The 14,941-nt window shown below is 40.1% G+C and overlaps 1 protein-coding gene across 1 annotated transcript; it reads right to left on the bottom strand.

Moving 5' to 3' along the window:
• Positions 1-12,926: 12,926 nt before the first annotated feature.
• On the bottom strand, positions 12,927-13,923 carry LOC108384890 (olfactory receptor 51M1-like). Its single transcript, XM_017642128.3, is given in 3 exon segments — positions 12,927-13,136; positions 13,139-13,243; positions 13,246-13,923. Coding segments are annotated over 3 exon segments (993 nt in total).
• Between the last annotated feature and the right edge of the window lie 1,018 nt (positions 13,924-14,941).

The raw sequence follows: 14,941 nt of genomic DNA, 5'->3' as shown, positions 1-14,941 counted from the left end.
AATACAGACTACAAGCTTTGGACCACATACTTGATGCAAAGGTGAATAAAACACAATCTCTGCCTTTGAGAGAACCACTGTCTTTTGCAGGAGGTAGATTTGTAAAGGACTACCTCTCCCTGGCAGAGCAAAAATCAGGATTTATAGGAAGTGCAAGGACAGAACAGGTATCCTTTCTTAATGGCTGCCTCTCTCACTGGAACAAACATTTCAGAAAGGGAGGGAAGTATACAAAGGCTCAGAGTTGTCACAAAGCAAGACATTATAAAATATGTGAGTTTCAATTACCTCAAAATGTGTTTCACAAACATAGTGTGAGCTTCAAAGGCTTAGAGAGGCGTGAGGATAAAATAACATGACATGCTTGGAAAGAGTCCTGCATGGGCGAGCATAGCACTGGTGCTGGTGAATAGGCCAATTTATACCACATATTGTCAGCAGCATAGTAAATCTAACTTAGATGACATTTCTGTTTTGTTGGTTTGTCCTTTTTTTTTTTTTTTTTTACTGAAGCAGTCTAGCACCGTAGTGAAGGACAGGCACTGCAGAAGCACAGTCATTTTATGAACTTAGAGCTAGAGAAGTTCACTTCTGCAGCACAGAAGTTGTAGACAAGCTAATTGTGTTTTTTTGCTTGAACTTCCTTCTGCAAAACAGGCCCTTGTCCTGAATATTGATTGACCCTGCCTGGAGAAGAGGTCCAGCATAACAGTTTAAGAAAATCAGACTGTGATGGGATCTTGACTCCAGTATGCATCGGAAATTTCCACTAAGGAAAGTTCCTTTTTTCTGGCAGCCTTCCTTATTAGAAAATGTCATAAACAACAACGTCTACTTCTCACTTTGGTGTGAGAATTGACTAGGATATTGAACAGAAGTGCTTAGCACCTTCTGCCATGGAACAAATGCTCAATAAATGTTAGCTTTTATCATCATCATCATGTCATCATTACTATCATCAACATAGTCATATACATAATCTTTTATACTATAAAATATGCTTCTTTTAGATTATAAAACTGAAATGTGTTTTTGGAAAGTTTGAGGAAGACAACAATGGAGAAATGCACTGAAAAAACATATATAATCACTTTTTCTATGGGTATATTTTTAAAGCCTTTACACAGAATTGTTTTTTCATACACATTTTTAATTGTTTTTCATTTAACATTATGTTGAAAATAGTTTTCTAAGCATTTCAATGTACTTTTTATTAGCCAACTAATATTTTATAAAATGAATATGCCATCATTTATGTGACATATTCTTCCTAGATATTTGGGATGCTTATATTTTTTGTATCATTATGAATTACAACACAATTAACTTGCAATATTCATTTATTTATTAACTCAACAAACATCTGTGTGCACTGGTATAGGTGCTGAAGCTATCTTTGTAACCAAACAGAAGAGGAAATCTTTGTCCTCAGGAAGCTTACATTCTAAAATCTTTATTTTTCATTTGTAATTATTTCATTATGAAAGATTTCTAGAAGTGATATTTCAGAAACATGAAGTATGGATATTTTAAAATGTTTTGATGTATTCTGCTCTCTATAAAAGGCAAATCAAATTATGCTTTCACACCAGTGTATGAAAATCCCTGTTTTACTACATACTTGTCAAGACAGATCTTGCTTATTACCTCTTTTCTTCAATAACTGTTTATTAACAAGATTCAAATAATTAATTTGCATTTCAAATTCCAGTAAGGTAGATGTTTCAAATTTCAAAAGTGTCATTATCTATATGCATTTCCTAATTTTGAAAAGTAAGAAATTTACATATTCATGGTTTATTTGTTAATAAGTGGCAAAACTGGGATGGAAACTCTAATTTAAATCCAAATCCTATGTTCTTTAAACCTCAGTCTACCAATGAGATCCACAGAAAACAAGTTTCCACTCAAGAAGGAGCACATTCTAAGTCTTGAATTGCTATTCTGGAGTGTGGTCAATCATGTGGATTTCAACAAGAGTTCAGAATGGCACTGTGTTTAGGGAGCGCCTGCTTTTAAGACTGGAGAGACTGGTGTTCCTTGGGGCCTCCCCAGCCTAGACCACTGAGATTCCAATATCCCTCCCATCATACAAAGATAGGAGATACCATACAAACCCAAAAGCATTCATATCCAGTTTTGGAGTTATTTTTTTTTTAAGTTCAATTTGTACTTTCTTTTTCAATAAGAAATATTTCAATTGCTAAATACAGAAAATGGTATAATGACCACCTGAGTAAATGTGCGTTTACATGCTTACACAGTTTTGACAAATCTTAATGGTTTACCACATGCCTCAACTTACTTTCCTTCAATAGAATCGAAGCCTCCCATATAACACTCCTCACTTCCATATAGGTCTCTCTTTCTCTAGAGCTGTTTTCCAGTGATTTCTATTTATCATTCTCAACATAGTTTGTTAATATTTTCATGTATATATATATATAGATAGATAGATAGACAGATATGTATTTGGTATATCCAACTTCATTCCATTTTTGCTAACTTTATTGGTGAAATAAGGTATCTCTTTGTTACGCATTTATTTTGTGTGAAGAGGAACATGTTTTCAGATATTTATTGTCATATTGGTTTTCCTCTTCTGTGCATTGCCTATTCATATCTTCACTCAATTTTTTTTTTGAGAGGGCATCTCTCATATTTATTGATCAAATGGTTGTTAACAACAATAAAATTCTGTATAGGGGGGTCAGTGCTCAATGCACAATCATTAATCCATCTCAAGCCTAGTTCTCGTCAGTCTCCAATCTTCTGAAGCATAACGAACAAGTTCTTACATGGTGAACGAATTCTTACATAGTGAATAAGTTCTTACATGGTGAACGGTACAAGGGCATTCATCACAGAAACTTTCGGTTCTGATCACGCATTATGAACTATAAACAATCAGGTCAAATATGAATATTCGTTTGATTTTTATACTTGGTTTATATGTGGATCCCACATTTCTCCCTTTATTATTATTATTGGTTTTATTTTTAATAAACTGCTGAAGTGGTAGGTAGATGCAAGATAAAGGTAGAAAACATAGTTTAGTGTTGTAAGAGAGCAATTGTAGATGATCAGGTGTGTGCCTGTAGACTATGTGCTAATCCGAGCTAGACAAGGGCAATAAAACATCCATGGATGCAGAAGCTTTCTCTCAACACAGGAGGGGGGGGGTGAGGTTCTAAGCTTCACCACTGCTGTTCCCCAATTTCTCACCTGATGGCCCCCCTGCGACTGTGCCTGTCTTAGGTTGTTCCTCCCTTGAGGAATCTTACCCGTCTCTGGCTAACCAGTCATCTTCCGGGGCCATAAAGGGATATGTAAAGTTGGTAAGTGAGAGAGAAGCCATACTGTTTGAAAAGGTTAGCTTTTTACTTCTTTGCAGATTTATGCCCTGTGGCTTCTATGCCCAGCACTTGTCTCAAGGTATCTTTACCACCTGGAGGAATTATGATACTTGGTAAATTCGATATGAGGCACGAATTCTATTTAAGGGTTGTAATTAGGAAGGAAGAAGAAAAGCTATAGAGGTAGCATATGGAAGAAAACATGGGAGGATTATTTCTTTGACATATCTTCTAGGAGAGTACCTTAAGTATGTATAGGTTTTAAACTACTAACTAACTTGCGCACACATATTAACATAATAGGAATACGGTGACATAAACAAAGCAAATCTATAATTACCAGCCATTTCCAGTGAAGCCAAGAAAACCATTTAGGCACCCTAGGCATTTGTGAAAATTAGTCTATGATATGATGGATATTGTCCAACTGTACTTGAACAGTCTGAGAGAAATCAGACAAATTAAAGCAACCCATTTCTGGGATCTGTTCACATCCCATATGTTCTTTTAACTGTAGATAGTCTATAGTCGTAGGATTTTGGAGCACTACAACTTGCACCCCTCCCAACTCCTGATTGAGTTCCAACAGTACAGATCCGGTTCGTTGTCTCACTGTATGAACACGCCAGCCTAGACATCTCCCTCCTCATTCCAATGGCAAGTCCAGGAAACGGTGGGGTGGACGCAGCCACAACCGCAGCATCGCCCGGATCCCTGTGGAGGTTTTTTGATGATCATCCCCCGGCATGAGTCCTCCAGAGAGTACTGATGCCGGAAGCTCCTCCTCATATCGTATCTTAGTTTATTTTCTGGGTAGCCAAGCTAGGCCTTGATCTTCTGCATAGAAACAAACAGACCCTTTGCCCACACTTTGACATGCCCTCTATACCACTGTGTAGAACTCATTGGAGGTCAGCACACAGGAACTGCTTTTTTTTTATTTTATTTTTTATTTTTATTAAGAGAAAGGAATAATATCAGAAAAGAGTACCTCCATAGCTGATCATCTGACACCCTTTAAGTGATCAACATTAAGGATATTTAAAGCATGCGTTAATCTTTGATTTACCAATTGTTTTATCCTATCAAGGAGTAATCCCTCTTTTCTTTTTTTTTTTAATCTTTAATCTACACTTACATGAAGAATACTATGTTTACTATGCTCTCCCCTATATCAGGTCCCCCCTAAAAACCACCTTACGGTCACTGTCCATAAGCATAGCAAAATGTAGAATCACTACTTGTCCTCTCTGTGTTGTAGAGCCCTCCCTCCCCTTTCTCCCTACCCCCACATGCATGCTAATCTTAATACCCCCCTTCTTCTTCCCCCACCTTATCGCCCCCTGCCCACCCATCCTCCCCAGTTCCTTTCCCTTTGGTACCTGTTAGTCCATTTTTGGGTTCTGTAATTCCACTGCTGTTTTGTTCCTTCAGTTTTTCCTTTGTTCTTATACTCCTCAGATGAGTGAAATCATTTGGTATTTCTATTTCTCCGCTTGGCTTATTTCACTGAGCATAATACTCTTCAGCTCCATCCATGCTGCTGCAAATGGTAGGATTTTTCCTCTTCTTATGGCTGAGTAGTATTCCATTGTGTATATGTACTACATCTTCTTTATCCACTCATCTACCGATGGACATTTAGGTTGCTTCCAATTCTTCGCTATTGTAAATAGTGCTGCGATAAACATAGGGGTGCATCTGTCTTTCTCAAACTTGATTGCTGCGTTCTTAGGGTAAATTCCTAGGAGTGGAATTCCTGGGTCAAATGGTAATTCTGTTTGGAGCATTTTGATGAACCTCCACACTGCTTTCCACATGGTTGAACTAATTTACATTCCCACCAGCAGTGTAGGAGGGTTCCCCTTTCTCCACAGCCTCACCAACATTTGTTGTTGTTTGTCTTTTGGATGGCAGCTATCCTTACTGGTGTGAGGTGATACCTCATTGTAGTTTTAATTTGCATTTCTCTGATAATTAGTGATGTGGAGCATCTTTTCATGTGTCTGTTGGCCATCTGTATTTCTTTTTTAGAGAACTATCTGTTCAGTTCCTCTGCCCATTTTTTAATTGGGTTATTTTTTTGTTTGTTTGTTGAGGCATGTGAGCTCTTTATATATTCTGGACGTCAAGCCTTTATCGGATCTGTCATTTTCAAATATATTCTCCCATACTGTAGGGTTCCTTTTTGTTCTATTGATGGTGTCTTTTGCTGTACAGAAGCTTTTCAGCTTAATGTAGTCCCACTTGCTCATTTTTGCTGTTATTTTCCTTGTCCGGGGAGATATGTTCAAGAAGAGGTCACTCTTGTTTATGTCAAGAGGTTTTTGCCTATGTTTTTTTCCAAGAGTTTAATGGTTTCATGACTTACATTCAGGTCTTTGATCCATTTTGAGTTTAACTTTGTACATGGGGTTAGACAAAGGTCCAGTTTCATTCTCCTACATGTAGCTGTCCAGTTTTGCCAGCACCATCTGTTGAAGAGACTGTCATTTTGCCATTGTATGTCCATGGCTCCTTTATCTAATATTAATTGACCATGTATGTTTGGGTTAATTTCTGGAGTCTCTAGTCTGTTCCACTGGTCTGAGGCTCTGTTCTTGTGCCAGTACCAAATTGTCTTGATTACTATGGCTTTGTAGTAGAGCTTGAAGTTGGGGAGTGAGGTCCCCCCAACTTTATTCTTTCTCAGGATTGCTTTGGCTATTCAGGGTCTTTGGTGTTTCCATATGAATTTTTGAATTATTTGTTCCAATTCATTGAAGAATGTTGCTGGTAATTTGATAGGGATTGCATCAAATCTGTATATTGCTTTAGGCAGGATGGCCATTTTGACGATATTAATTCTTCCTAGCCATGAGCAGGGGATGAGTTTCCATTTGTTAGTGTCCCCTTTAATTTCTCTTAAGAGTGACTTATAGTTTTAAGAATATAAGTATTTCACTCCTTTGGTTAGGTTTATTCCTAGGTATTTTATTCTTTTTTGATGCAATTGTGAATGGAATTGTTTTCCTGATTTCTCTTTCTATTGGTTCATCGTTAGTGTATAGGAAAGCTACAGATTTCTGTGTGTTAATTTTGTATCCTGCAACTTTGCTGTATTCCGATATCAGTTCTAGTAGTTTTGGAGTGGAGTCTTTAGGGTGTTTTATGTACAGTATCATATCATCTGCAAAGAGTGAGTTTAACTTCTTCTTTACCAATCTGGATTCCTTGTATTTCTTTGTTTTGTCTGATTGCTGTGTCTAGGACCTCCAGTACTATGTTAAATAACAGTGGGGAGAGAGGGCATCCCTGTCTGGTTCCTGATCTCAGAGAAAATGCTTTCAGCTTCTCGCTGTTCAGTATAATGCTGGCTGTGGGTTTATCATATATGGCCTTTATTATGTTGAGGTACTTGCCCTCTATTCCCATTTTGCTGAGAGTTTTTATCATGAATGGATGTTGAATTTTGTCAAATGCTTTTTCAGCATCTATGGAGATGATCATGTGGTTTTTGTCTTTCTTTTTGTTGATGTGGTGGATGATGTTGATAGATTTTCGAATGTTGTACCATCCTTGCATCCCTGGGATGAATCCTACTTGGTCATGGTGTATGATCTTTTTGATATACTGTTGAATTCTGTTTGCTAATATTTTATTGAGTATTTTTGCATCTACATTCATCAGGGATATTGGTCTGTAATTTTCTTTTTTGGTGGTGTCTTTTCCTGGTTTTGGTATTAGGGTGATGTTGGCTTCATAGAATGAGTTTGGGAGTATTCCCTCCTCTTCTATTTTTTGGAACACTTTAAGGAGAAAGGGTATTATGTCTTCTCTGTGTGTCTGATAAAATTCCAAGGTAAATCCATCCAGCCCTGGGGGTTTTTTCTTAGGTAGTTTTTTGATTACCGTTTCAATTTCTTTGCTCATAATTGGTTTGTTTAACTTTTTTGTTTCTTCTTTGGTCAGTCTTGGGAGGTTGCATTTTTCTAGGAAGTTGTCCATTTCTTCTAGGTTTTCCAGCTTATTGGCATATAGTTTTTCATAGTAGTCTTTAATAATTCTTTGTATTTCTGTGGGGTCTGTCGTGATTTTTCCATTCTCATTTCTGATTATGTTGATTTGTGTTGATTCTCTTTTTCTCTTAATCAGTTTGGCTAGAGGCTTATATATTTTGTTTATTTTCTCAAAGAACCAGCTCTTGGTTTCGTTGATTTTTGCTATTGTTTTATTCTTCTCTATTTTGCTTATTTCTTCTCTAATCTTTATTATGTCCCTCCTTCTGCTGACTTTAGGCCTCATTTGTTCTTCTTTTTCCAGTTTTGATAGTTGTGATGTTAGACTATTCATTTGGGATTGTTCTTCCTTCTTCAGGTGTGCCTGGGTCGCTATGTACTTTCCTCTTAAGACTGCTTTTGCTGTGTCCCACAGAAGTTTGGGCTTTGTGTTGTTGTTGTCATTTGTTTCTATATATTCCTTGATTTCTATTTTGATTTGTTCATTGATCAATTGATTATTTAGTAGCATGTTGTTAAGCCTCCATGTGTTTGTGAGCCTTTTTGTTTTCTTTGTAGAATTTATTTCTACTTTTATACCTTTGTGGTCTGAAAAATTGGTTGGTAGAATTTCAATATTTTGGATTTTGCTGAGGCTCTTTTTGTGAGTTAGTATGTGGTCTATTCTGCAGAATGTTCCATGTGCACTTGAGAAGAATGTATATCCTGTTGCTTTTGGATGTAGAGTTCTATAGATGTCTGTTAGGTCCATCTGTTCTGGTGTGTTGTTCAATGCCTGTGTGTCCTTACTTATTTTCTGCATGGTGGATCTATCCTTTGGTGTGAGTGGTGTTTTGAAGTCTCCTAAGATGAATGGACTGCAGTTTATTTCCCTCTTTAGTTCTGTTAGTATTTGTTTCACAAATGCTGGTGTTCCTGTGTTGGGTGCATATATATTTAGAATGGTTATATCCTCTTGTTGGACTGAGCCCTTTATCATTATGTAGTGTCCTTCTTTATCCCTTGTTACTTTCTTTGTTTTGAAGTCTGTTTTGTCTGATATTAGTACTGCTACCCCTGCTTTCTTCTCGCTGTTGTTTGCCTGAAATATGTTTTTCCATCCTTTGACTTTTAGTCTGTGCTTGTCTTTGGGTTTGAGGTGAGTGTCTTGTAAGCAGCATATAGATGGGTCTTGCTTTTTTATCCATTCTATTAAGGTGTGTCTTTTGATCGGTGCATTAAGTCCATTTACATTTATGGTGACTATTGAGAGTTATGTACTTATTGCCATTGCAGGCTTTAGATTCGTGGTTACCAAAGGTTCAAGGTTAGCTTCTTTAGTATTTTACTGCCTAACTTAGCTCGCTTATTGAGCTGTTATATACACTGTCTGGAGATTCTTTTCTTCTCTCCCTTCTTATTCCTCCTCCTCCATTCTTCATATGTTGGGTGTTTTGTTCTGTGCTCTTTCTGGCAGTGCTCACATCTAGAGCAGTCCCTGTAAGATGCCCTGTAGAGGTGGTTTGTGGGAAGCAAATTCCCTCAGCTTTTGCATGTCTGGGAATTGTTTAATCCCGCCATCATATTTAAATGATAGTCCTGCTGGATACAGTATCCTTGGTTCAAGGCCCTTCTGTTTCATTGCATTAAATATATCATGCCATTCTCTTCTGGCCTGTAGGGTTTCTGTCGAGAAGTCTGATGTTAGCCTGATCGGTTTTCCTTTATAGGTGACCTTTTTCTCTCTAGCTGCCTTTAAAACTCTTTCCTTTTCCTTGATCCTTGCCGTTTTAATTATTATGTGTCTTGGTGTTGTCCTCCTTGAATCCTTTCTGTTGGGGGTTCTGTGTATTTCCATGTTCTGTTCGATTATTTCTTTCCCCAGTTTGGGGCAGTTTTCAGCAATTATTTCTTCAAAGAGACTTCCTATCCCTTTTCCTCTTTCTTCTTCTTCTGGTCCCCCTATAATACGAATATTATTCCTTTTGGATTGGTCACATAGTTTTCTTAGTTTCGTTTCATTCCTGGAGATCCTTTTATCTCTCTCTATCTCAGCTTCTATACATTCCTGTTCTCTGGTTTCTATTCCTTCAATGGCCTCTTGCATCTTATCCATTCTGCTTGTAAATCCTTCCAGGTATTGTTTCACTTCTGTGATCTCCTTCCTGACGTCTGTGATCTCCCTCCGGACTTCATCACATTGCTCTTGCATTTTATCTCTGCATCTCATCCCATTGCTCTTGCATTTTTCTCTGCATCTCTGTTAGCATGTTCATGATTTTTATTTTGAATTCTTTTTCAGGAGGACTGGTTAGGTCTGTCTCCTTCTCAGGTGTTGTCTCTGTGATCTTTGTCTGCCTGTAGTTTTGCCTTTTCATGGTGATAGAGATAGTTTGCAGAGCTGGTATGAGTGACAGCTGGAAGAGCTTTCCTTCTTGTTGGTTTGTGGCCTTCCTTTCCTGGGAGAATAGTGACCTGTAGTGGCTTATGCTTGGCAGCTGTGCGCAGACAGGGCTTCGGCTACATGCCCGGTTGCAATGGAGTTTATCTCCGCTGTTGCTGTGGGCGTGGCCTGGCTGGGGCTGCTCCTCCAAAATGGTGGAGCCCAGTTGGAGGGGGAGTGGCCGGGAGGCTATTTATCTCCATAATGGGCCTCTGTGCTCCCTGTTGCCCAGGGGGTTAGAGTGCCCAGAGATCCCCAGATTCCCTGCCTCTGGGCTAAGTGTCCTGTCCTGCCTCTTTAAGACTTTCAAAAAGCACCCTCCAAACCAAAACAACAACAGCAACAATGAAAGAGAAAAAAAAAAAAAAAGGAAAAACACACGATTTTCTTTGTCCTCAGGTGCCGGTCTCTCAGACACCCACTCACCAGTCTTGCTGCCTTGTTTCCCTAGTATTGGGGTCCCTGTCCCTTTTAGGCTTCCAAAAAGCACTCGCCAAAAAAAAAAAAAAAGAAAAGGGAGAAACACGTGATATTGTTTGTCCTCAGGCGCCGGTCTCAGGCACCTGCTCACCGGTCTTGCTGCCCTGTTTCCCTAGTATTGGGGTCCCTGTCCCCTTAAGGCTTCCAAAAAGCACTTGCCAAAAAAAAAAGGGAAAAATGCACGATTTTCTTTGTCCTCAGGCACTGTTCTCAGGCACCCGCTCACCGGTCTTGCTGCCCTGTTTCCCTAGTATTGGGGTCCCTGTCCCCTTAAGGCTTCCAAAACGCACTCGCCAAAAAAAAGGGAAAAATGCGTGATTTTCTTTGTCCTCAGGTGCCGTTCTCAGACACCCACTCACCAGTCTTGCTGCCCTGTTTCCCTAGTATTGGGGTCCCTGTCCCTTTAAGGCTTCCAAAAAGCACTCGCCAAAAAAAAAAAAAAAGAAAAGGGAGAAACACGTGATATTGTTTGTCCTCAGGCGCCGGTCTCAGGCACCTGCTCACCGGTCTTGCTGCCCTGTTTCCCTAGTATTGGGGTCCCTGTCCCCTTAAGGCTTCCAAAAAGCACTCGCCAAAAAAAAAAGGGAAAAATGCACGATTTTCTTTGTCCTCAGGCACTGTTCTCAGGCACCCGCTCACCGGTCTTGCTGCCCTGTTTCCCTAGTATTGGGGTCCCTGTCCCCTTAAGGCTTCCAAAACGCACTCGCCAAAAAAAAGGGAAAAATGCGTGATTTTCTTTGTCCTCAGGTGCCGTTCTCAGACACCCACTCACCAGTCTTGCTGCCCTGTTTCCCTAGTATTGGGGTCCCTGTCCCTTTAAGGCTTCCAAAAAGCACTCGCCAAAAAAAAAAAAAGGAAAAATGCGCGATTTTCTTTGTCCTCAGGTGCCGGTCTCAGGCGCCCGCTCACCGGTCTTGCTGCCCTGTTTCCCTGGTATTGGTGCCCTGTCCCTTTAAGGCTTCCAAAAAGCACTTGCCAAAAAAGAAAAAAAAAACAAAAACGCTCCAGTTTCTTTCCACCCGCCAGGAGCTGGGGGGAGGGGCGCTCACGTCCCACCAGGCCGGGCTTGTATCTTACCCCCTTTGTGAGTCACTGGGTTCTCGCAGGTGTGGATGTGGTCTGGATGTTGTCCTGTGTCCTCTGGTCTCTATTTTAGGAAGAGGTGTCTTTATTATATTTTCATAATTCTATGTGGTTTTGGGAGCAGAGTTCCACTGCTCTACTCATGCCGCCATCCTGGCTCCGCCCCTTCACTCAATTTTTTTATTGGATTCTCTCTATTGTTTTTTACTGATTTATAGATGTTCTTTTATATTCTGGACACTAAATCTCAGTTATCTGTATAGTTATACATTGCAGATATCTTCTCCTAGTCTGGTTTGTGTTATCCCCTTGTTTTCTGGGTCTACTGTTTTACTGCATTTTAATTATGTGTCTATCTTTCTAACTAACCACCTATCTACCTATCTATTCTCCCATATTTTCTTCTAAATACCAGTTTTCCTTTTTAACATCTATATCTTTAATTGAATGTGTTTTTTATGTCTACTGTAGGGTAAAGATCAAAGAAGGAACAAAGGAAGGAAGGAAGGAAGGAAGGGAGGGAGGGAGGGAGGGATAGAGGAAGGAAGGAAGGGAGAAAGAAGCAGCAGCTAAACCAAAAGACAAAACAGCTCATTGCTATGCGGCAAATGTTACAACCAAGAAATGCAAGGCTCCGAGGGGGTGGACGAATGGGACATCCACTCTGGGCTGCATAGAGTCTGTCAGAGGAAATGTCCTCATGGAAGCACCTCAATGCTGAGACCACAACATGAATTTCATTTAGTCAGTAGAGTCACTCTTCTCTGCCAGTTTTAGGTTCACAACCTCCTGAGCAATGTGAGTATGACTTAGTCGTGTCTGTGGTAGTTTTCTTCATTGGAACTTTGTTGCATTTCATGTCTTTATGGAAATTCTCATGACTGAAGTGCCTAAAGCAAACACTGACTTCAGCCTCCTGTTAGCAAGTCAACAGGAAAGGTAAAATCAGAGATGAGAAGAGTCAGGGGTGGGGTCAGAGGCTTCTACTCGATGAACAGGACCAGAAGGAGCTCCTCCTCTCCATGAATCAGCTATGAGGGAAGAGGAAAAGAGTTTTGATTCTTTCGATGTGACCCAAGAGTACAATACAAAGGATTCAGCTTCACCAGAATAAAACCTACCAAAAAGGTGGGCACTGGCCAGGCAGAGAAGATGGAAGCAGTGTGAAAGCACTGTGGGAGGGGATGTATTCCCTGAGGTGACTCATAACAACTGACGATGGTTTGTTCTCTGCCAGGTCTCTTCTGGGTGCTTTTTTATTTATTGTTCCTTTTTAATTTTTGTTTACTTTCACTTAACTTTTACTTCTTCCACACTGATGATAACTTTCAAGGGAGTCTTCCTCTGGGCAGTTCTGATACTACCTAAATAGCTAGGTCTCATATATATATATATAAGAAGGCATTGTAATTTAAGCAAGAGAAGGTCAGCATTCTTAACCTAAAACTCAAGAAAGAAATTCATCCAAATTTTATTTAGGGCAGTGGAAAAAAATTGGGGGGAAGAAAGGGTGTAATAATAGTTTCTCAATGTTGTAAATCTTTGGCTTGCTTTGGGACCTTCCTATGGGCACTCAGTGTGGAATTTTTAGCTCCACAACTCACCACTGGCCTTTCTAAAACATACTAGCTTGCTGATGGCATGGCGGATCTCCTTGGTCTTAATACTGTATATGATTGAATTAAGCATGGGAGGCACGAAGAGGTAGACACTGGCCATAAGAATGTGGACAGCAGGTGGGGCATGCTTCCCAATGTGGTGCATGAGGGAAAGCCCCACCGTGGGCATAAAAAAAACACCAGCACAGCACAGACATGTGATGTACATGTTGGGAAGTCTTGGAGCCGCTCCTCTGGGGAAGCCAGCTTTGCCACTGTGTGCAGGATGACCCCATAGGACAGCACACGATGAGCACCTGGTCCATTATCACAGTGAGCACCACCACGGGCAGCCTATACAGGTTGTTAAAGGTGGTGTCTGTGCAGGCCAAGTGTATCACCTTCTGGTGAAGGCAGAAAGAATGGGAGAGGACTTGAAACCAAGAAAAAGGAAAAGCCTTCAGAAGGAAGACAAGGGGAACAAGGGCCATAGGCCCCTGGAGGATGACAACCAGGCCTGCCCTGACCACACATGGGCTCGTGATAATGACTGAGTACTGCAGGGGGTGGCAGATGACCACAAAGCAGTCAAAGGACATGGCAAGGAGCACGGGGGACTCCATGAAGGAAAATGAGTGGATGCAAAACATTTGGATTTGGCAACCTTCAAAATAGATACTGTGGGAGTTGAACCAAAAGATTCCCATAGTAGTGGGCAAGGTGGACACTGACAGTCTCAGGTCAGTGAAGGCCAGAAAGGATAGTAGATAATTCATGGGTGTGTGCAGACAAAGGTCGGTCTTAATAATTATAAGAATGAAACAATTGCCTGAGATGGCCATGAGGTACATAAAGAAGAATGGGAAGAAAATCCAGTAGTCTTTGGTTTCTAAGTCAAGAAAGCCAGTGAGGTAGAACATGGGGCTAAATTGAGTGATATTGGACAAGAGGATTAATCAAGGCCTGAGGGGTTATAGGACTGGCATCCCTTAGGGACTGAGCTGAAAATAAATGGATATTTTTGGTTATTAATTCTTCAGCTTCAGTAGCATTCATACCACAATATGCAAAATCATGATCAATGGCATGATCAATGGTATCATCTATTTCACTATTATCAATTCCACCAATGTCTACCTGACTGAAATTTTCTTTGATTGCACCACCCTCAGCAGACTTTCCTCCATATCTCTGTTATTTCTATTCCTTCTCAGAGTCCTTTACTGACTGCTCTTCACTGCTCATCCCTTAAGTACAGCCATCACAGGCCTGGCAACTTCCTGGCCATGCCCTGTCATTCCTTCTCAGGAATACCATCACTCTCATCACTTTACTTACTATCCATATGTTGATAAGTGCCAAATGTGTAATTCCATAACCTCTCTTCCTTGTTGATTTCTAGACTTGTATATCTAGCAGCATGCTGACCATCAGTATCTAGACATTTCATAGTTATCTGAGAAGCATGCCAAATTTTATATTATAAGCATTTTTCCCAAAGGGCTTCCATTTATTTGATTTTGTTGATTCAGGACTAAATATGTGGACTTCAGGATTAAGTTGAGGAAGAGATATAAATTTGAGAGGTATTATTATATAGGCTGGATAAGGAACCTAAGAAGTGAGTGTAGAGGGAAGTGTCTAGCATTGAGCCCTGGGAAAATCTTAAATTTAGAGGTCCAGAAGAGAAAGTGTCACTAAAATAGACTGAGGAGAAAAATTCAAGTTAGACAGGAAGAAAGCTAGGGAAGTGTGGTCCTGTACGAGTCTCAAGGGGGAACACTTAATTGTATACAGTGGTGCTGGGGAGGGGCTCAAGGAAATAAGGACTGAGGACTACTGAAGGATATAAAAACATGGAAGTCATGGTTGTCTTGAGAAGAGCAGTTTCAGTGGAGGGTCGGGAATAAAATCTGATTCTAGTGTGTTCGTGACAGGAAGAGGAAGAATGAGAGAACAGATGTTCTTCTGATTGGTCTAAGAACTACATTGACATTAACAGAT

This window comes from Manis javanica, chromosome 11 (assembly GCF_040802235.1).
Source record: "Manis javanica isolate MJ-LG chromosome 11, MJ_LKY, whole genome shotgun sequence".
In the NCBI taxonomy this organism is placed as follows: Eukaryota; Metazoa; Chordata; class Mammalia; order Pholidota; family Manidae; genus Manis; species Manis javanica.
The sequence above is the reverse complement of the archived record's forward strand: the minus strand, read 5'-3'. Positions and strand labels throughout refer to the sequence as shown.